Here is a 23,534-nt window from a genome sequence, read left to right on the forward strand (position 1 = left end):
CCAGAATGCTTCCATTACCCCTGACAACCCATACAACTTAAAACTGTTCACGCTTCCCCCGCAATCCTAGTAGCTACCTGCACTGGTACTCCAAACAAATTACATGGACAGTAAAACCCAAACCAACATTATCATCAATTATACAAATGTAACATTGACCCTTATTACTACGCATTGTGTTTATAATTTCATAAAGATGCATGGTCAAGTCATTTTGCGTGATAAAAAATGTTGGCTTCAAAACGTATATAACCAAATAAAAAAACTACAATTTTTGGCATTATGTGAAAATTATGAGAGATGGTTATGAAAATCAAACATCTGTAAACGTTAATGATTCAGTAAATAATTACCTGTTTATTAATGTTAACAGTTTTGCAAAATAGTTCTCTAGTGTTTACGTACCTACACCAAATAACCATAATCCCCCCAACATCTGATACAACTAATTATTATATATTGCTTTGACTTATATCACTTACATCACTCCTTTGAGGTTTCAAATCATTGAAGTCTACAATGTCAACTGGTCGAGAAAGTATTCCTAACTTTGTTATAAAAGGTTACTCACTACTGCTTACAGTTTATTTATTTATTTATTCATTCTATCTGTCACATGCCCACCTATGGTAAGGGAACTTCTACGGTGGGCACCACACGCACCACACACAAACACATAAGACAATGTAGTCACTGCAACAGGTCGGCACTGCCCGCAATTAGCCAACATTCACAAGCAACTATCACCACGTGCTTGCAGGGACTAAAACCGACAAAACAAACACTAAAATAACCAATACGGTAACACAAAGAGCAGACTATCACAATTACAATTAATACTCACTAATGTAACACAGAAGAGACACATAACTATGTATCAAACAGAAATTTGCATTATGTATTATATATGGATAATAAAAGATCATGCATAGTGAGTGGTTTAATAAATATGAATTTTACAAAAGTTTTGTCACTTAAAAATTAACGTATTGTGCTAAATGAATTCACAACTTGAAGACATGCTAAGTAAGGGGTTGGTGTAGTGACTAATTAGTAAAACTATAACTAGACATGGTTGTGAAGAACAAAGCTTAGTTAAATTGGCCATCACCAGCTTCATCAAGCAAACTCTTAACAAAAGTGGCCTCAGCAAAACAAGAGTGCAAGGCAAGAATATGCAATGTCAAACATCCCTGTGTGACATAATACCTTAACATTAAAAAAGCTGCACAGAAAAAAAATCAGTACAAACATTTTCCTTCAACTAGAATATTCTGATTTGTAGCAAAAACATGTGATGCAATTATGAAGCAAACACAGTCATACTTACAGCAACAGAGTACAAATGAACATGTTCGTATAAGTACTCCCTCGGCCATACACGTTTCTGTAGATCTTCTATAACTGGCTCACGACAAGTGAATAAATAAGCTCGCAAGAGGTTCAGCTTATGACGCAATGTCTGTAATCAAAGCCATTACCATGTTAATAGTAACATATGTATCAACTTTTTATAACTCACGTGCTACGAGAAGTGATACTGAAGCACAGAAGGGAACTTCTTTGAGATTGAATTATTTTTAACTATGTTGAACTCATAGTTTGTAATCAAGTAATCAACTAGCATGGAAATTATGGTTTTATACTAATCTTTACTAATATGAATAAGTGTATTGTCTAGGTTTGAACCATAATTTATGCACATTTTTGAAGAAAGGGGCTTTGATAAGCGCATCGTTGTCTTACATATCAAGAAAGCATCATTTCGAAATCTACATTAGTTAATTATTTATAAGCAAAATGAAACTAGCATTGAATCTTATTAGGTTAACGCGGGTTGCGTAGTGCCCCTGAAACACTGGAGTGGCCTCTTAAGTAATCAAATTATTTATTTTTAACAGACAAAAATGATTACCTGCAACTGAGACATTTCTTCGGCTTCAACGTAAAGTCTGGGATTGAGCACTTTCAGATCAAGAAGTGGGTGATGCTGAATCTCTTCCAGAAAAGCAGCTGCTTTGCGGGACACTTGGTACCGCTTGAAATCCCAGTTATGAATCACACGCGCAGGTATGATCCATTCTTCGCCGGTGTGGCAATCAGCGCAGTAGTAACCGCCTCCAAATGAACAAACCCTGAATCGCCCACAAGAGAAACAAGATGAATTCCAATAAAATCATGTCACACAGAGTAAACAAAAATTAAGTCCTACTTCAAATTTGTTAATTACCAAATATTGTTAAACATGTGTGGCCATGTTTGCTAATCAGTTGTGCAGTATTTTCACATAAGTGACATAACACACAAAATATAAATAACAGCATTAAATAAATAGTTTAAGGTTCATCTTCCCAAATTTAAATAATACTTGTCACCTGCCTTTCAAAAAATAATTTTCTCTGACACATTTTAAATATTTTTCACCACTTTTATGTTTTAATTGTGTTCTGGATGAACTATAAGCAAATTTTACAGACACTGGTTGCAAAGTCACACTTTGCAATTATGTGTGCCTACAACAAAGGTGCTATACTTAAATATAAATATTGCTGTATTTTTAACAAGTTAACTGCTCCAGTTTTCAAAACTTGTTAACCCCAGGGCATTATGCACCCTATCTCACGTACAGTGTGTCCGTGAAGTCATGGTGCACTTTTTGCTGGTCACAGGAAAGCAACGAAACAAGATAGACAGAATGTGAAATCTTAGGCACATGAGCTCTCCCGTATATCCTCTACACACTCGTCACTTACCGATGGCCTACCAGAATGGGGTTTGTCCAATCCTTGAGCTGCTTATCCCACCGATTAATGTTATTCCTACGTGGTGGCGCTTCGTTGTACATGCGACGATATTCACGTTGAATTTTGGCCACGGATTCGAATTTAGCAAGCCACAGAACACACTGAACTTTCCTCTCTACCATCCACATCTCGAATGACATGGCCTGATCCACTGGTGCTATGCGGTCCGTGGTCATTGTGGTGTTGCGTCATCACAAGCACACCGTTGCACATCATAGCTACTCGTGTTTCCATTGTTATACAAAAATAATAATTAGTAGTGACTTCTTAAGAGAATACTTTTTCTTTCTATTTTTTTGTTCACAATGATTATAATTTTCCATGGTTTTATAAAATGACTACAGTGGAATGTTTAAATGCTTCCTTATCACAGGGCATGTCCAATTTCTTCCCGATAATCCCTGATTTGTATTGCATGTTTCTGTATCTAATGACATCCCTACCAACAAGAAGTTAGGTTTAAAATAATAGGTGAAAACTGAAATAACTTAAAAACTAGATTTAATAACACTGTTGGAAACATTTATGACGTGATAATGTCTTATAAATCGATGAATGCCAGCTGCACGCACGAAAAAGCATGACTCATTGCCACGTTCCGCCTGAGCCGAGCGTGCAAGAACCGGCAACCACCGTGCGAGAAAATCTTCTATAATATCAAACAGGTTAAGGCGGGCTTTTTAAAAGCAGCAATTTAAAAAATTTGATTTATTTGTCCAATTTCGTCATTTCAAAGTAACAATTTATTGAAATTGATTTGATTTCAGTTTATTTCTATAACTAATTGTTCGTGATTATATCTAAACAAATTATTAAAATTAAATTTTCAAAAACTGTAAATCATATTTGAAAATTAAAAAGTATGTAATATTTCATCAATTTTTTCTTATGACGTTATCACGAAAAATTATCTTTCCGTAAACCGACTTTACAGAAAACCCCCTTTTTTTTTCTCTTTTTTTTTTTTTGGGAAAATGAAACTAATAAAAGCAGTTTTTACTCTATAGATGTAGTTGCTGCTTTAATCTATGACCTCGTTTAAGTCTGCTCTGCTTCGCGTCAGTATCTACGTACCTGGCTCTACTCAAGCTGATGCCTATTGGATGTCCGCAACCTCTGCACATGTAATCCTGGGCGTCTAGTCCACGTTCCGTCGCCAGCTTGCCTAACTGCTGGACGAGACTCCCAAACTCCTGTAAAGCAAGCGAACACCTAACACAGTTCCATTTAACTGTCCTTGAAGAACACAAACAAAAATAAAGCAGTTAGTCTACATAAAATAGGCACCATTATTATCTGATCATATTCATTGATCATAACTAGAGACCTGCAAAATTTGCGGATTCATTTCGTGATATGCTACAATTCAAATAATTATACCTTAGTGCTGCTTCTACCACTGGTTCACTGTTAATCTGGATTAACGAGGGCCAATTAGAGACCCTCGCTCAAAGAAGTGTCGAATCACAGACACTCGGTCGAGACGACTCACAAGTCAGCAGCCAATGAACAGGTGCCATTTGAGTGTGTAGAGTGTAGTAGAGTCTATCCTGGAGGTCATTGAACCCGCGAATTTTGCAGGTCTCTAATCATAAAGCATAATGCACTCATACAGTGTTGCCAACTGTAGTGCTATCTAGCGGGAAAACAGTAAGCAATATCAGTATTTCCACCTCAGCAAAGATCACAATTTTAATAGTAATCTAGCTTAATTAAAGCAATATAGCTCATAACTAAAATAATTGGTAAACTGGGGGCTTTGGTACTTTTTCCTACCTTTCGATTCATAACTTAAAGTATACATCAGGAATTAAATATTATCATATTCCAAAAACCATGCTCACATAAATCCTATGAAAAGTGTTTTTTTTAATTATTATTTATGTGGTAGCAAATTTGTGTGATGTTTGTCACATTCCTGACATATAACTTCATTTATCAATAAATCAAATAACTCATTTGGAGGTTGTTCTTAAATAATTTTCTCAATAAACTGAAAACTTATCCTCTTGTGGAAAAATCAAAACGTTATGTGGTCACAAGCCAAAAATCTAGACGTGTAAACACAAGTTAATGTGTCCGATAATCAAGTGGATTTTTGTAGAAGTCTCTAGTTCAATTTCTTCTCTTGTATTTTATTTTAAAATCTGAATAAGATGCAGTTCTACGCTCAGGGAGCGTGCGGTGAAACGCTTTGCGCGGGAAATGGATGGACGTGGCTCGGCAGTTTTTCGTGCTGGTTACAGCTATGTGCCTTGGACGTGCGTGCCCGTCGCGTGATTCTTGACGCGGCTTCCCCCCTCGGGGTCTAGCAGTTTTGTTTGTTGTATTCCGGGCAAGTTGGTGGGGTCTGGCGTAGAAGGGCCGGCGGAGTGGGGAGAGGGCTGACCTGAGAGTGGAAGTTCCTGAACCGCGTGGGTGCCCGAGAGCTAGTGCCAGCAGCGAGTGGCAACAGGGAGAGGTGGTGTGAGGGGACAGATACTGTTCGTGTGGCCCATTGAAGGAAGTCACGCCAAAGAGGGCTGCATGGATACGAACCCAGAAAAAAAATGTAGTTAAGCATTAATTCAGCACTTCAGAGCTACTTCTGCTGGGTTCCAGTTTCAAGGCGGTAGAGCTGCTAGAGAAACACTATAGAGAAAGGAGCTGAAGACGTTTTTGTTTACAGGCTAGGAGCTCCTAATCTCTTAGCTTCCAATCATGTGAAAAATGTGTTTTTAAATGTCCTTTAATGATTTTTTTTTCCAAATTGAAAATAATTTTAACATTGTGTTTGATTTCTGTTCAGAGTTTATTGACGTGATAACGTCTTATAAATCGATGAACGCCAGCTGCACGCACGAAAAAGCATGACTCATTGTCATGTTCCGCCTGAGCTGAGCGTGCAAGAACCGGCCAACCACTGTGCGAGAAAATCTTCTATAATATCAAACAGGTTAAGTCGGACTTTTTAAAAGCAGCAATTTAAAAAATTTTAAATTACGTTATCACGTAAAATTATCGTCCGTAAACCGACTTTACAGACAACCCCTTTCTTTTTTTTTTCTCCCAATTTTTTTTGTACATATGACATTTACTCTGGGTTAGTTTGACATGGCTTTAAGGGCAAAAGTTTTTTTTTTTAAATTTAAATAAAAAAAAGAGAAACCAAATGTGAATTTTCCAGCACATCTCAAGAATGATAAAATTTATGTATTTTTAAAATGAGATGTTTGATTAAATATTTTAACATAATTTTTTCCAGTTATCTGTATATATTTTAATTTATTTTTATGATTTTAAAATGTGCATAAAGTGAGATAGCTATTGAATTTTTTATATGATTTTTTTTGTTTGTTATTGTCAATGCTGGATTTTTTTTAATTGAATTAACAGAAAAGAAAAAATAAAGAGAAATATTTTTAATAAACCTTTAAAAACAATATTTTCTTTGAAGAGTTTTCATTTCCACCAATTACTTTCTTTAACATCCTCTGGCACTTTTTTTTAACGATGTGTAGTCTTCCACTGTCTCATATGCCTCATTCTAATACCGCATGCCACAGGCCCTGCTGTAATTGGAAGTTAGGTATTCTACAACTATTCTTTTCAACACTTGCATACCCCTTACCAACACCCCTTTCTACATATGCGTATGTTTATGCAGTACGTATGCTCAAATCATGATTGATAGATGTAGCAATAGTGTTTTTTTGACGTGACAATGTCTAATAAATCAATGAACTCCGGCTGCACACACGAAAAAGGATGACTCATTGTCCCGTTGCGCACATTGCCCCATTACGCTATGTCCCGTTACGCTCATTGTACGCTTGCGCCGCATCTATCTCTCTTCCACTCGATTGGAACAACCATCGATTTGGCTTTTTCGAGGCACATTAAACTTGAAACACTCCCATTCGTTTCCTACTTTTCCAATCATTGTCCTATCCTTAACAGAATAACACAGATTGGAAAAAGTTAAATAGCAAACATGTATAAAAGTTAAAGTTAAAATCATCTGTTCGTTAAACTAATAGACATATTTGAATTAATGAGTGCAAATAAAAGTAAATTTATCAATTAAATTGTAGATTTCATTTCACTCCTTCTTTGTATCCATACAAAATAGTGATAATTCAATAAAAATGATTAAATTTTATTCATTAAACTATGCAATCATTTCATCAATGTTTTGTTATGACGTTGTCACGTTAAACTATCGTCCGTAAACCGACTTTACAGACAACCAATTTTTTTAAGTGGCATTGTGGTGATTAAGGCCAGGATACCACCTACAGCAATGATGAGGGACAAGCAAATCTGCAGACAGACTTACAGGACCTAAGCTAGAGTAAATTGGTACAACACTGGGGCAATTGGTTCAACTGATTTATGGAACTTGTGTTAAAAAAATTAGAAACAGGATTTACATACTCAAATTTAATGTGAATGTAATGTGATTATAAATAAATCAAAGTTTAACAGCACGAAAAGATAATTGACTGAGAAAGTCAAGCTAAACCAAAAACCTTTTCTTCGGTCTTATTCTTTCTGCAGAAATAGTCTTGTCGGTTACTTAGCTGCCATCAAAAAATAGACATCGTCCGGGCCTGCGGCCCCTTTTAAGTCCGATATGCCACCGCCCAAACACCACCCACCCTCCATTCAAACCTCCCGCCTACCCGTGGGTACGTGTGCGTGCATGTGTGTTCGTCCGGCAAGAGGGCGCTGTCGAGCCAGTTTGCCGCACCCCTAAAAACATAAGTAAATATAATTGTGTTATTTGTTTTTATATTCCCTAAGTGCAAAGTGACGGCAGATCGGCCGGGAGGGTTTTATGTACTTTTATTTAAAATAATGTATCAAAATAGAATAGCGTTTCCGGACATTCCCGAGGAAACCCGAAGCCAGACAATAATTTAAATCATAATAATTATAATTTGTACAATCTTTTCTCTTTATTCAAAAATTGTCACATAATTTTTAATTAATTCTTGTCATGTTAATTTAGTTTCCCGTGGCACGAATTCACAAATATCTTTTAACGGCAATTGTTTCGGCGGGAGGACGCCATGTTAGTCGAGCGAGCCATGATCTCAGCCCAGTCCGCCGCCATCAACGACCGAGAGTAGACGCTTCAGCACTCCGGGGACCTCACCGCTTGTTTCACCGCCAAGTAATTATGTTTCAATTTAATTCCGTATAAATGGTTTTCTTTTCGCCCTCGGAGCTCCTCTCGGTCGGGGGACTGTATAACTAATTGTCTTACGACCAGCAACTGTCTTTTCTCTTTCCTAATACGTAATGTAAGATGTGACCACGTGGGGGTCTTCACACCTAAACCGATACGTGCCGCGGGTGTTTTAAACAGTTTCAATCGTGTAAGTTGCATTCGCCGAATAAATCAGGTGTGTAAATCAAATGTATTATTTTCTTATTTAAATCTGTTTAACCACATGGAGTGTGACGGCGTGTGGGACGCCTGAGAGCCCACTGCGTAAATAATAGCGTGCCCGATGCTGAGAGCGGGCAGGGATTCGTGCTAGGTATATTCAGGGGGAAATTAAAATCACGCCTCACATGGGCGATGTCACGACCCTGAGAAAGAGAGAAAGAGTCTCACATCGGTCCGTGCACGTGGCACGGTGGCGCCCATAAAACCCGAGCACGCTTTACAATTCAATCAGTAAATATCAGAGACTACGGCCCCCGTATTAAGAGGTGCTGCCACGAGTGGCACCGTAACAAGTGTCGCCGCAACGAGTGGCCACATAACAAAATGTAATGATATTCAAATTGCAGACACGCACGCTATTCAAAAATTCAAAAACATAATTACAGAAAGAAATAATGATTTTGCTAAGAAATGTTCTCGGATAGCTGTGTTGTCCACTTCTGATAATTACTTGGTTGTAAATAGTACTTATCAAAATGCTGTTAGTTCATTTCTCATTCCTCCTGAATATTCACTTTGTATGTGAAAAGGTAAAGTTCAATTCCACTACCTCATTTATAGTTCTAAATCAAGAGTATTTATATCAAATGCAGTCACATATTTGAAACTATGATTGTAACATTTCTCATTTGACTGCTACTATGTCAATGATAGATGTTACCTACACCAAGAAACAACACACACATGCTTGAAGATACAGACACTACAAGCATGCCACTTCAGCCACCACAAGCAAAAAACACATAAAACAAGCTGCTTTTTTGGATTCATAAAACTATATTATGTTGGTTATCAAGCATAGCACAACATGTGGGTAAGTAATGTGAGTACATTTTAAAAAGAAAGAATACAGAGATGTGTTTTTTTCACCAACAGTGCCACTTCCAGATAAAACCAAATGCAACATCAACTCTAACAAGTAGTGCAATATTAGTAAAAATTCCAATTTCTCGTTTGGAGGACAATAACACACTGCTAATGTAGAACCTAACGCAAGAATCTGGCAATTGAATACTGAAATCTAACAGATGTTCAAAGACTACTTAAAAGGCATGTGTAATCTTCATGATGTATTTGTGCACTACTATAGCTACTCCTGTTTCCACCGTTATACAACAAGAATAATTAGTAGTGACTTCTTAAGAGAATACTTTTCTTTCTAATTTTTTTGGATTTATAATTTCTAAACGATAACTAAAATATATAAACTTCACTTAAAATAAATAAATATTATTTAATAAGGCTTGTAATTATACACAAAAATATCTGTGAGGAACTACACAGAAATTGAACTTAAACACTGCTAAGTGTACTTAAAGAGTAAGGACTAATATCACACTGTCTTGTTTTTGATCCAATAAAGTTCTTGGTTACCAAATCTTTCTTTTTCTCAGAGAATAGATAGCTACAATCAATGATTAATTTTCTAATTACTGAATAATTATCTGTAACACTAAAGTTTTTTTTGATCAATAGGTGAGTCAAAAAGTTTCAAAGTGGGCATTTTGGGCAGATTTTTTATATTTGTGTAACATAGAACTCTTTGATCAGAACATTTATAAACACAGATGGTGTTGGTTCTTAGCTGACTTGTTCTTGAATTAATTAATTTAAACTGAGGTATTGTGGATGGTTTTAAATTCATGCGAATAACCAGTAAGTTAATTAACACTTGTCCACACTGGGTGCATCCGGTAGCCCAAAAAGGGCAACACAACTGGCTCAACAACCCCATCAACATGGATGTACTAATGTTAGATGCTTTGTAGGACATTTAGAAGACTCTGCCTGTTCCAATGACTAGAGGCCTGTGAATAAACAAAGATAGTTGCGAGTTTTCTGTTTACAGTTTGTGACCCGCCACCAAGCACCAGAAGACCCATGGCAGTTTGGTGAAATACGCCCCACTCATACTACATCATGTAGCAGCCAGCTTTGCCAGCACGGTCCGGAAAGCGCAATAAACGTACAGGAAAAAAGATCCCAGTTTTCGAATAGGAACCACGATGTATTTTCTCAAAGACGGTGGGATAACACCAGTGAGAATAATACCGTTATACAGTTGTAATAAGCAAGAGATACAGTTATAAAGTAAATTTTGTATTGAAATGTACGGAATTTTATCAATGCCTGGCATTGTGTCAGGGGTAGTTGAGAGACAGTTACGGAGTTCTGGTTCCCGCCATAATGCCCTTCTCGAGAGAGACCCCCGGGGCAGGAGACCAGCATGGCCACAACGACCATGAGAGCGGACACCTTGGCAGCAGTTTACCCTCTCTTGACAGCAACACGAGTGGCTGCCCACAAACCACTATCCCAGCCACTGGCCATCCTATGCAACCACTGCACCTCTCAGGATGCAACACACAAGTTCCAGCAGACATGCAAGAGACCCCAGGATCCGTCCCGCCAATACAGCAGAGCACTTGAGTGGAAAAACCAATCTGCCCGCACACCGAAACACTTCAACTCTTTCTGCAGGCCAAGAAGTCCTCAAGTTGTTTCAAAGTATAATAACAAAGCATGCAGACACTGGGGCAGAGCACATAACACCCGAGAAGAATTCCGCTTGACGCCTGAAGATACCTGCAAACTTATTAAGTTTAAATACACAGTTCTTGGAGTCATCCAGAAAGGTTCTTTGCTAGCATAAGTTTACAAACGGCTTCTATACAAAGAAATCGGCTCTCTCCATGCACCAATCATCAATCAGTTCATCAATCTATATACGTAACTGTACAAATTGTTAGTATTTTTTACAAGAAGCAAACTTACAAAATCTGTAATGCATTCAGTGCTTACTACAAGCATAGCAGTTGTAAATCGTGCCGTACTGATCACTTACTGGAATGTCAAACAACGATGTTGGTGAGGTTGGGACCACTTCAAATCCAAGTCCATGGAGTGGAAAAAACTAGAAGAGATTTTAAATAAACAACAGCACAATGGTGCAGGCAACCTGTTCTCTCCCACTATGGATTTATATACATCTCTAGTCTTATCTTCATGTTATATTTTTAAAATAAGTCCTCTTTTTAAACAAGGGCAAGTAAACAGGTTGTTTTTTTTTTATTTTGACAAGTTTAAAATTAATTGAGCACTTCTGAAACAGTTAAGTTTATTTCTACTTCATGTAGTCTTCCATCAAATGTCAAAATTAACATTGCAATGCTTCTTAACTATTGTCTTTATGTAGGTAATTACAAAATTTAATTGAGAAATTGTTAAAAACACAAGTATATTCGTGTTTAAATATTTCAAATCTAATTTATATACCAAGAAAAAAATTATAATTTCAGACTGAAACATTGAACTACTTTTCAAATTTGCATTTAAACAGGTCATTTAGTCCTATTATATAAAATTATGAGCAAGGATTCTTATAAGAGGTGTTTTTTTTTCAAAAGTGATCATACACTAAGGACTAACAATATTTGTCATGCTTAAACTAACTGACTTTGTATCCCTGTTAACAAAAAATACTTATAGCAGGAAGTGTATTTATCTCTAACAAAAACATCCTACACAAACAAAATCTAAAAGATAAGTAACAATGTCAAAATGTATAAAATCCACAGTGGGTATAATTTTTCTTTCGAACAATCACAAAATACATTCAACAATACTCAACAAATAACAACACAAAAGTACAAGTTATAGAAGACAGTGGAAAATAAAATAACTTTTACGCAGTGTCAAAACAAATCATGTTAACTGTTAATACTTCTACTATTAGGTTTCACCATCATAGCACACCTGCACAACATTTCGTAGCTCAAAAAGTTATTTTAAGAATGAACTTGACTGTAATGTTATAAACCTCATCTACTTGCTTCGTCCTTTCTTTCCCTCGACTTCACACCGACATCACACCACCGGCAAACTCATCTCTTAGTTGACTGTCACGCCATCTTACATCTTTACACTGGACCTTGGAATTTTGGCTTATTTTTGTTCTCCAAGTACTTATTTTTCCACTTTGGTTTGGGAATTATGTCTGTGATACTACAACCTTTTATCATCCATTTAATTTTACATTCTTCTCCGTCTCGTAACCATCAAAATCGACTTTCAGACACCATTGGTCTTTCAAATTACTTTATTGTTAGTGGTTAAACAAAATACACAGAATAAATCAACAGGATACATAACCTGTTTAAGGGACCTTTCAGTAATTCATTTACAGCAAAAAATTGTACAGTGAAAAGTCTTTAACCCGGCATTCTGTGATTCGCCACGTTCTGTAGTCCGACACCAATTGAGTCTCTTGCATTCCGGCTGCTGCCTTGCTGTCAGGTCGTGTTACTGCGCTGCCCGCATTTTTAATTCACTCAGAGTTTACCGTTACTGTCGGTTTTCATTTTAGTACAGGTTTTCCTGTTTTCTAGCGGGCTAATTTCAACTTTTTACTGGTGCATTTTAATGGGTTTTTTTTTAACCATTGGAAATACCAGACATATTTAATTCTTATAGACAAATCTTAATTTATGTTGTTCATGTCATTCAGTTGAGTTAATAAACAACCTATTTGTGTTTGGTATTTTAAGATCTGAAATATTCATAAAGTTTGTAAAATAATAACATATAAATATGAATGATATTTGAACATAATAGTAAATGGCTTATTACAACCTAGTATTTTTCCTTTAAGACTTTTGGAACTACCTGTATTGTGATATACGACAATGTTGTCTCAACTATTTTGAGGACTGATTTTTATCAAAGAATCAGCTGTATAATTATTATCATAGTAATCATGATCAAAAATCTAACAATTTAACCAACAATTCCAATTCTCACATGTTAATTACAAAATCTACCCTTATTTAATACAACCTCGAATTTGAGGTTCTTTCAAAATATTCTTGCAATGGGTAAGAATGATTCAAATAATTATTTTGGAAACACAATGAAAACTAGCAATGGTGTATGTCATAGAGGAAACCCAAAGAATGGGTAAAGAAAGATGGATACACAAACACACAGAAAACAGCCAAAATCAGCCAATGTTACGTGTACAGATAGACAGCACTACGAATCCCATACAAGGAATTAGTTAGAACAATATCACAGCACAGACAATCACAGTCGACTGATGAGACAGTCGAAACAATAACAGTACTTGCAGATGAACAACCATCTTGGACAGAGGAGCCCAACAACAATACTCAACCGATAATCTGGACCAGACAAAGACAATACAGTGGTGTACACGCAAACCCCAAGATTAAATTAAACCGGTTTTCTGACAACATGACGACGACAGCACTGTCTGTCGCTGTCTTGTCCAAGGTTGTTTTTGTCTGTATGCACTGTTTGTTTACTGCAACTGTCTCATTGCTAGCCCACTCTATGGGTAATATTCCTCCCTTAATTCATTTGAGACATAGCCCATTTAATAAAAAAAAAAGTCTGAATACCTTTTAACATATACTGTAAAATGTAAAATGTACCTTTTACCAAACTTAAGTTACGTAACTTTCATAGACCCGCATATAACCTTATTATTGCATAATATCTAACTCTGAAATACACTTACAAAACTCATTATTCCAGGCATCCTTAAAACATAATCCCCTTAAATAACCTAAAATTACAATTATAAAATCATACTAAGTGACATGTTTTAAAAATATGAAAGGAAAACTAACATAAAACAAAGCTAAGCATATACTATTTTTTTTAAAGTAATATTTCTGAAAAATAAACCAATAAACATTTTGTAACCCACAAAATTTAAATAACTCGAGCAATTTCTCATATAAGTTTGTCAACACCCCAACATGCACCATTTATTTTAATCAATTTTGCCTTCAAACCACAATGAATGCTGCAAAACTAAGACTATTGTTTGCATAACTGATAATCTATGATTACTTTAACATTATGACAAAATTATTGTAAAATAGCCTTTTCATATTTTTACTCTCAATCAATTCATGCACTATTTCTTAAAAATATATTTACTGAGCTGTAAACAAAAACATTTATTTGAAATGGCTTCATTATGAAATGAAATGGATTCATACAACGAAACAGAATGTGTACCCTTCAACGCCCTGGGTAACATCTAGTACTACCAGACAAACACATAAAAGCATGCATACATGCATTCCCTACATGCACAGTGAACAAGTCAACTTCTAATTAACATAAATTTTTAACCACACTTCAACACTTACGAAAGCCCTGCTTACACTCTACTACCATCATTCTACAAACAGTTTGAATCAACATCACTCTGAGCCTAATTACTTCCGACATGAATCAATCACATGAAACTGTTTAATTTTTAAAAACATCAATATGTTCAATTTACCTTTATTCTGACTCTTTGGTACATTAAGCTAAAAGAAACACACTCCAGGGGTAAAATAATGTTGGTACACATAATAAAAACCACCAAGGCCACTCACCTCCCGTGATCTGCATTGATTCCTGGCACGGTCAAACCTAAACGTCTGCAGTCGGGGAAACTTATTAGCCACTCCCAGACCAATAAGATTTCTCAGGTACTCTCACGTCCCCACCCACGCTGTCCCTAAACAACCCTGCCCTTTAAATAGGTTCCTAGTTGACCACTGTCTACCAGTCACTACCCCATGTGGGTATTAACACAGGCCAAAGGGTTTACTTCCAAGCTATTATTGTTAATTTTCTAAAGAACTCTGGTTTTATTATAACTTGAATAAGCACATACAATGAAATATTTAAATACAACTATGTGCTTCTATAGGCAGGAATTTCGTAGATGAGTGTATTCAGATCAACATGAATACACTTTAAACACAATGACTTAGTTTGATGTGCTCAATAGTTACGGCAATATAGTTACTTCTTTTTTTACAAAGAGTATATGCTAGCATAGCACACTAAATTAAATATTATGATACAATATTTTGTAAATAAAATGATTTAATAACTAATATCAAATAAATTATGAGCTACAGTTTCAACTTTTATTCATACTTACAGGATCGTCAACTTCAACATTCGAGGTCAAATCCGCAGCTGAATCGGACGAGTTCTCAAACTTGTGCAGAAAGTCACGAAGGTCGGGTGTTTTAACGTAATTCCCTGAAAGTAAATTGTAACTCTGGAGGAGGGACTGATAGCTCTGAACTTCACTCGGACTGCGAGGCACAGCAACTTTGCAGTTCGCCACGCCAACCACCGATGCCTTGCCAGAAGGTGTTTCCCGCTCTTCGGAACGGCACTCGCGAGTATTTGTCTCTTCGTCAACTACTTCGTCAAAGGATGACGACCAGCCCAAACGCCCTACAAGGGAGTTTCCAAAACTAGAAGCTCCCTCCTCTATGGATGACTTCATTTCAGAATGGCCCTCCTTAGTCGAGCGTATGTCAGTTTCAGTAGTACGATGATCCACGCCATTTTCTCCTTTAAAACCACCTGTGACATTGTTCTGTTTGGCATTCTCCATCATCTGATCATCAGAAACTGGCGTGCCAAGAATTATTTTAAGAGCTTCCTCTTCGTTGCACGCCACCACCTGCCTCAAGTCCATCGGCGAGGACTTCTTCGGCACAGCAACCTCCGTGATCGGCGCTGGCATTTCTTCTAGCATGTTCACTATGTCGACTCCCGATGCCACCGGGCACGTTCGCATGGGTGGCATCCACAACCCGGCCAGCAGCAGCGGGGGATTGGTCCACATGTTCAGAAGACTGGAGTTGCTGACGAAACAGAACGTGTACCCCTCAACGCCCTGAATCAGTCGCTGGGAGACATCTAGTAGCTCAGGGTCTCTAACGAAAGCACTTCTTTTGTAATAAGGCAACAGTGCTTTGTTGTCTTGCCTCATCGCTTGAAAATAGCTCGAGAGAAGACAGTCATTCAAGACCACTCGTAACCACGCACGACAACGTCCCACATCCGTCGTCACCAAGTTCAACACTGTTATCTGAAAAATAAAAAACAGGACATTTTAAATTTTGTTTTTCTGTTTGGTTGGCAGTTTAGAACTACTTTTTTAAATAAAGGCATTGTTTAGCACTGCAGGGTTACGCAGAGAAATTTTCAAGGTGATGGATGGCATCAGCAAGATTCTAGTAGGCTCCAAACAACTTGGGTATTAAATGAGTGCCTATGAATAATGACTCTTGCAGGCCATACTCTTATTTTTTGTCACTTTATCCTAATGTAATGCTTACATAGTCACTTGATTGAATCTTGAACTCCTGCTCAGCAAGTACAACATGAAATCAATACATACGTGGAATAGGAATATTAAAACAAAACAACTTTGACTGTTTTAATTAACAATTTATTTTTATAGGCATTATTTTATGTTAACATAGATTAAATTGATAGAAATAATATTGAAGCTAAATTTAAAAAATGGATGTACTGTGGATTCAATGTGGTACTGGAGCATTCTGGTTCTTTAAAAGTTAGGCTTCTGCTTTTTAGTGTACGTTCAGTTTTGTGAAGGTTACTTACTGTCAATGACCCATCACGTAGACAAGTTAATTATTATTTCTGAATCAGAATATGTAATGGTGGATTTTAACATGATTTTACAAATTTGTGACAGTGAATTTGAGTTATATTGCAAAATTATTTGAATCATTCACCAAATTCATGATGTATAGTATACTTTTCCAAAGAAATGTTTGCAATGCATGCATGAGAGAGATTGAACAAGATGAGTACATTGTGTATTTTTGAAGTTTTTATTTTTATTTTGCATTTTGTCAGTTATGGGGTTATTCAGAGAAGGCAATATTTTCTCAGGTAAGCAATTCTTTTCAGAAAGTTTAGTTTGTTCCATCATGGTGGCTAGGTTTTTACTGTCTAGGTGTGATCATAACTTAAGTGAAAAGTTGGTTAGTAAGGTTTCTTCAGCAACATTTACAATATTGTAAATTTGTTAAAATAGCTATAAAAATTTAGTTTCTTATCGTCACCAGATTATGAAAATCCAGAAAGTTGTGAAGGACTTTAGAAACTAGGAAAATTGTATACTTTATTAAATTTAAAAGGAGTAAATATTGATGGAAAATTATTAAAATCTAACATATAAATTCATACAAATATTTTAAACACATTACTCGTTCAAACATCCAAAAGTAAATGCCCCGACCACTTCACGGTAAGAACATCAATATCATCTGAAATATACATCTCATGATAGAACCCCAAATTTGATTAACAGAAAATGGTGTACAGAAATCATGGGCACAAAGGCTCCCGAGACACTAATAATGTGTGGCATTTAAAACTTCTAATATTCATTTAGTGACAAAACTTCTTTGGTCACAACACTTACCTGGTCAATGATCTCTCTATGTGAAAATATCAACAACGGTCCCCAAAAAGACGGTTCAGGATGCAGGTCGGGATCGCTCCCAATAACCTGTGTGACGCGGGTGATGAACGTATCTTTCAGTCCGTGGATAAAAATAGCTTCCAGTACTGTGCACAGGTTAGTGTGATCCTCGTTCTCGCATGAGGAGCTCGGTTGCGTCTGTCCCAGCTGAATTTGCTTCACACTGTTTGACAAGTGCTTCAGGAGCGAGTCTTTGACAGTCGACTCCCGATTGCCTAGTGCCATCACATTTCGCAGGATAGAGGACATTGTGCTAGGAAAACTTAAAAGGCATGTATCACAATTTCCAAGAACATTCCATGGTTCCGTATTCCTCACACAGACGTAGCTTCAAACGAAAAGTGTTTCATTGCTTGTAAACACTTTGCACATTTTAACTAACTGTGAAATGTTTATATAAATTCTTTATGTATTTCATCACTATCTTCTGCAGACAATTAGAGCAATTTCTTCACATGAACTGAAACAAAAAAAATCAAAAAATTATTACATGCACGTGTAACAAGTAAAAAAACAATAGCTAAACATCCTACAATTTTGTAATACATTTTACGGTCAAGCTAGACTTCACAATCACAAACATAATCAATCAACACACTTCACTGGCTGTAACATTTCTAACATCACTACTCAGAACCACACAAACTCAAATGATAAATATTGGTCATTGGTAAAGTGTCTTCTAAACTCTTCCAACTTAATGTTGGTAGGTACAACTGCTCATATTAAAAGTAACGTACTAGTGTAGTCTAGGCTGCTGCAAAAGCATATAAAAATCATACAAGTTGTTCAGCTACGAAATTTAAGAATTTATTTGCATAAATCGGGACTGTATTGTTTGCTGTGTTTGTAGGGTGTACAACATCCTACAAGATTCTTAGCATTAATAAACTGACACACGTAAAAAGAAACTGTTAAAAAGTAATTTATCACACGTTATAAGACAAAAAACTGATACAAGTGTGGTACAGACATGACCTTACATTGTGCCCTGTCTTCTGCTCAATGTGTTGACCATGGCACACGTGCGTGGTTGTTTTGTGTGTATATGTGTGTGTGTGTGTGTGTGTGTGAGTGCGTGGGCAGCTGTTCAAACTGCATGTCCCCCCCCCCCCAAGAGTGCTAAGTGGAACAGCCACTCATCTCCAACAACCAAGCAGTAGCTATTAAGCATAACTTAATGTCATTAAAAATATTAAGGGCTTCTTTACGTATTACAACACCTGCATTTCTTATACAAGTTTTCTTTAGTTAAATCCAGCAAAGACAACTGAACAATATTCAGGACTGCCAAAACGGGATTAACATAAGTGACCAATATTTGTGTTTTATTTTAGCACCTCTGGGCATTTAACATATGTGTTTTAATGATAATGGGCTTTATTTAATTGTTCAGAATTTTTTTGCATCAATAACATAGTGTAGTTATGTTACTATGTTACGTGTGAGCACTAGCCTCAGAGTGCATTCTCCCCCAGCCCCTTCGGCCTGCCCGGGAGCACAGGTGCATTGTTTAGGGTCCAGTCTCTCTCAATGCGCCTTCAGGAAATTGTACAGCTATAGACGGTTTGTATGGTTGGTGCGTTTTGAATGAAATTACAATGGAAACTTACTCTGCGCATTTTCACCATGTTACGCGGGAGAGTTGGAACGACGTCCGTAAGGCCTTCCGAGCCCACTCACAATGACCATGGGAAAGTACAGCATCCCCATCACTTACAGCAGGGCAGGTTTTTGGCATCATTAAAAGACATAGGGAACAATCTTTTTTATACCCTGAGACAGTCTATGCCCGTTAAACCACATAGAGCGGTGTCTAACACAGAAAAACAATGAAACACTTGAAGACCCCCTTGTCAAATATTATACTGATATCCCGGGGGGGAGGGGGGGGGGGTGTTCTAGAGAGGGACAGCATTGACACTACAATTGGATGGGCGCCACTGTATGAGAAGGCATATATGGACCTGGCTACAACGCTCAAGGCGTGACGTCGCACGTGTGAACGCTAGACACGATTCCCACATATCACCAGCTCTCACCGCATCGGGCATGCTTTTGAACCTGATTATCTAAGGTTCATGGCACCCCACACGCCTCAATTAAGACACGCACTTCCATACGGTCATCCATCATAACAGAGATTGCGAAGTTCAACTTAAATTTTACCAATACGGCTCTCTAGATTAACAATAATAAACAAATTATAATACTGCGAAAATCCCTATGGCACTAAAACTGTTTAGGGTGAAGTCCATTCCACCCATGAGGCATGAATGATGAAACACAAACACCCCTCCCTTCTCTGTCGCTTAAGCGCGCAAAACTTTTCACACAGTCCAAGTTCTTTGCCACACACTTTTAGAGACATAACTAATAATTCCAAGCCCAAACAAACGATTTAAATGACATACAAATATAATTATGCATAAATCTTAAAAAGTAAATAAAACTAAAAATTAAGCTCTCAAACTTTCTAGTTCTTTCTGGTGTTCATCACCCATGTTGCCAACCTGACTGGCTCTTAAGACTAATTTACCAGCTTTATAAAACATTTACCAAACGTTTGTTTTATTTTTGTTACGAAAAAACTACAATGTGACCACAAAGAACTTGAATTTTAAGCAACATTAAAAAATTAAATACATAAAATCAAATAAAAACATTAACAAATCATAAGCAACCACCACAACAGCACACACGCATGAAAGTTAAATGTACCCAAACTGTAGCATCTGCCACATCGGAAAACAGCACGCGCACTGCAAGTTGTCGAACTTCTAACTTTTCTCTGTGCTGTGCGCTGATTTGTTTGCAGCCAATCAGCATAGACTACATCACGAAAATAGAATAACAGATGGTTGTTTTGATAAGTGCATTCCAAAGATAAAAAGTTAAATTAATTTGAATACGTTAAGAACAAAACTGTGAAATAAAATGCTTGGATTATAGTGAACAACTGCTTGTGTAAATAATAGCTGTCAATATGCTAACGTTTGAAACTGAAAATTTTGAGGAAGTAAACGAGGGAAAAATCAGTGAAAATGTTACAATTGCTATGTTGTGTGCGAATATAGCTTTGACTTCCGTGCTATGCATGTGAAACTGTGATACTTACATGCTGTTTGCATACCCCAGGGACTTCAACCTAACCATCCATCCTTATTATTTTATAATATTTATAATGTAGCTAACCTAACAAAACCATTCCCACAATGTTAGACAGTTTTTTGATTAAGCTAACCTTACCTAACCAACCATTGACACATTTTTAGAGAATTTTTGGGTCAATTTCATTACACGATACTGTATTTAACATTGGTTGGAAAGAAAGTACGGTAGGGGAAATTTATGATGTCACGGAAGTTAGCCAATAATAAAAAACTTGAATGGAGGAACAAAGGAAAATATGTGTAATATTGGTAACAATGAAAGACCAAATAGTGCCATGAAAATAAACACAAATGAGTGTGTGAGTTTTAGAGCGATAGTAGTGGTCGTGGTAGGAGTAGCAGGAAAGTAATAAGCGGAATGGAATATCTTTACAAAGTGAATAAAAAGTTCACACTAATTTAGTAGTTAGTAACAAAATTATTGGATGTGTGGTGATGAGTGTAGGAGTCACGAGAGAAGAGCAAGGTCATGTTTATTCACATTAAATTAATATAGTGGTAGAGAGAGAATGTGTGGTTGTGATTGTAGCAGTGACCAGAAAAGCAACCATTCGTGTTTCGCGATATAGAATGAATTGAATGAAGGAATGGAAAAAAAAATATTTGGCATAAATTTAATATATAGAAGAGAAATATTAACAGTAAACAATTATAGCCATAAAACCAAGAAAGGGAAGTGGTTTTTAAAGGCTTTTTTAATGTTTCTGATTTTTAGTTGTGTTATATGTGCATTTCATTTGTAGTGTTAGGTGAGAGGTGTGTTGTGTTTAATTTGCGATGATATGTGGAAAAAATTGTTTCGTTAGGTGAATCATAAAATTTATTTGGTAGTGTAAAAACAGCTATATTTTTTCAATAGGTTAGTTTTGCAATTGTTGAAGTGATAAAAACAACGCGAAAGTTTCAGTGAGGGTATGTCAGTTACTAAAAAAAATTATATACCTTTACATAACGATATAGTAGGGATATTAATAAAGTTGTCAACAAAGCTGTACTGAAGTAATTACGACCTAGGTACATTTTTAACGTACAAGTGCAAGAATGGGCGTTTTGGGCAGGGAATATTCACATGCTTTTTATAAACAAGATATTGTTATTTAAAAAAAATTAAATTAGAGTACGGAATATATTTTCAGTACTGTGTTCTAAACTAGAATAGTTAGGGCTGAAATATAATTTATGACACCTGAGACATTTAAATCATAGTAAAAATAAATACACAATACAAATGTGGTATCACAAAATATACTAAACCTGGTGGAACTGTAATAAAGAATACAATGCCATAAACATATTAACTGTATTGTGTTATATACTATAACAGGTAAGACTATAGTATTCTTTGCAATACCAGGGATGTTAAAAAAATTTTTAATGAATAATCAAATTACAAAATGTGGTATCGAAAAATATACTAAACGGTGGGATACAATACACAATACAATACCATGGGATCATGTTCTATACTTGAATAGGGGTATATTATAGAAAACGATGCCCTAAATTTTGTTTAATAAAGAAATGTATTTTGTGCAAAACCATGCCCCCAGCACAAAACCCACATATTCCCATGTTTGTCCTGTAAGAATGTAGGGGTGGTAATGATGTCAGAGCCACCATGTTGGTGACATCAATATTGTTATGGTATCAGGATATAGACATTTAAATTTTTAATGTAGCTAACATACCCTACACCACAGTTGTCTAATTTTACGCTATATTTAATGTACTAAACTAATCTTACTACTCTTTAATACTGTTTAACAACTTGAATTCACAATCCCTCTTAAGGCCCGGAGACAATAATCATAATATTAACTGATTAGTTATAGCAACAAGCTTTTACACAACACAAAACTAGTACAGCAGCCTGTCTACGACAGCTATATCTTAAACCAATTCTTTTGTCTATTATGGTTGTTTTCGCCTTCGAAAAATTAATTCATTAATTAATTTCTCGTTCGCCAAAGCCTCGCAGCAGCAGTTTTCCCTAAATATTCCCAACGGTGAAATTTTTATTAAATTCAATGACATAGTTTTCAATATTAGTTTTTAAAATAAGACAAGGTTATGAACTTACATTAACCATAATTCAAGGGTGTTCTCGCCAGCTATACTACAAGAATAAATTGAGTAAAACACAACTTCGCTTTCCCAAATCAAATCTAGATATCGTAAATATTTTTCTACACACTAAACTTTAAATACTTCCAAACACTAAATCCATTATTAAACACCTTGTTTTGACCGGAGTCAAAATTATGCATTTGGACAGCAACAGCAAAAGACGCACACATACATTGTGGCCATGACAGTTTTCGCGTTTCAAAAACATTTACCCAAACATAAAATAGACAAAATGTAAACCAAAATACAACTACGAAGTCATAAAGGCAAAACGTAAAGCTAATTAATAATATTAAAAAAAAGTGCATTTTTATACGTAATGTTACAATTATTTAAAAGTCAAATATGATATATATTTCAAAAACTGACATTATATTATAACAACTCCAGGACTCATACCAAGTATTGGCCGAACATCAGCCATGTACCAAATGAAAGCTGTAACATTTCTTAACAAAATATACTTTTCAGAATTTTTGTCTGGGCCGACACTTTTAATGCCGACGGACAGCAACAAGATCGCGCGCCCTGTTTTCCTTGCAGGCAATAGCTTCACTCGCCCATTACATGACCTGAAAAAACCATTTTATTTCTCCGTTTAAAACTGAAATATAAAAATCCAACCACAAGGTCCTAAACGCAAG

General features: G+C 36.2%; 1 protein-coding gene across 2 annotated transcripts in view; it reads right to left on the bottom strand.

The window, feature by feature from the left end:
* LOC134529052 (pleckstrin homology domain-containing family M member 1) overlaps positions 1-23,063 on the bottom strand; it is a 37,524-nt gene extending 14,461 nt beyond the window's left edge. Inside the window, exons 1-7 of one of the 2 annotated variants that reach the window (XM_063362749.1) lie at positions 22,844-23,063; positions 17,531-18,050; positions 15,215-16,162; positions 11,087-11,155; positions 3,879-3,997; positions 1,916-2,135; positions 1,331-1,462 (exon numbers count right to left, since the gene is read on the bottom strand). In XM_063362749.1, coding sequence (XP_063218819.1) covers positions 1,331-1,462; positions 1,916-2,135; positions 3,879-3,997; positions 11,087-11,155; positions 15,215-16,162; positions 17,531-17,839 — 1,797 coding nt within the window. In that variant the 5' untranslated portion in view covers positions 17,840-18,050; positions 22,844-23,063. The remainder of the gene's footprint in view (positions 1-1,330; positions 1,463-1,915; positions 2,136-3,878; positions 3,998-11,086; positions 11,156-15,214; positions 16,163-17,530; positions 18,051-22,843) is intronic. The other variant, XM_063362750.1, reaches the window with a different exon arrangement.
* Between the last annotated feature and the right edge of the window lie 471 nt (positions 23,064-23,534).

This window comes from Bacillus rossius, chromosome 2, assembly GCF_032445375.1.
Source record: "Bacillus rossius redtenbacheri isolate Brsri chromosome 2, Brsri_v3, whole genome shotgun sequence".
Lineage (NCBI taxonomy): Eukaryota > Metazoa > Arthropoda > Insecta > Phasmatodea > Bacillidae > Bacillus > Bacillus rossius.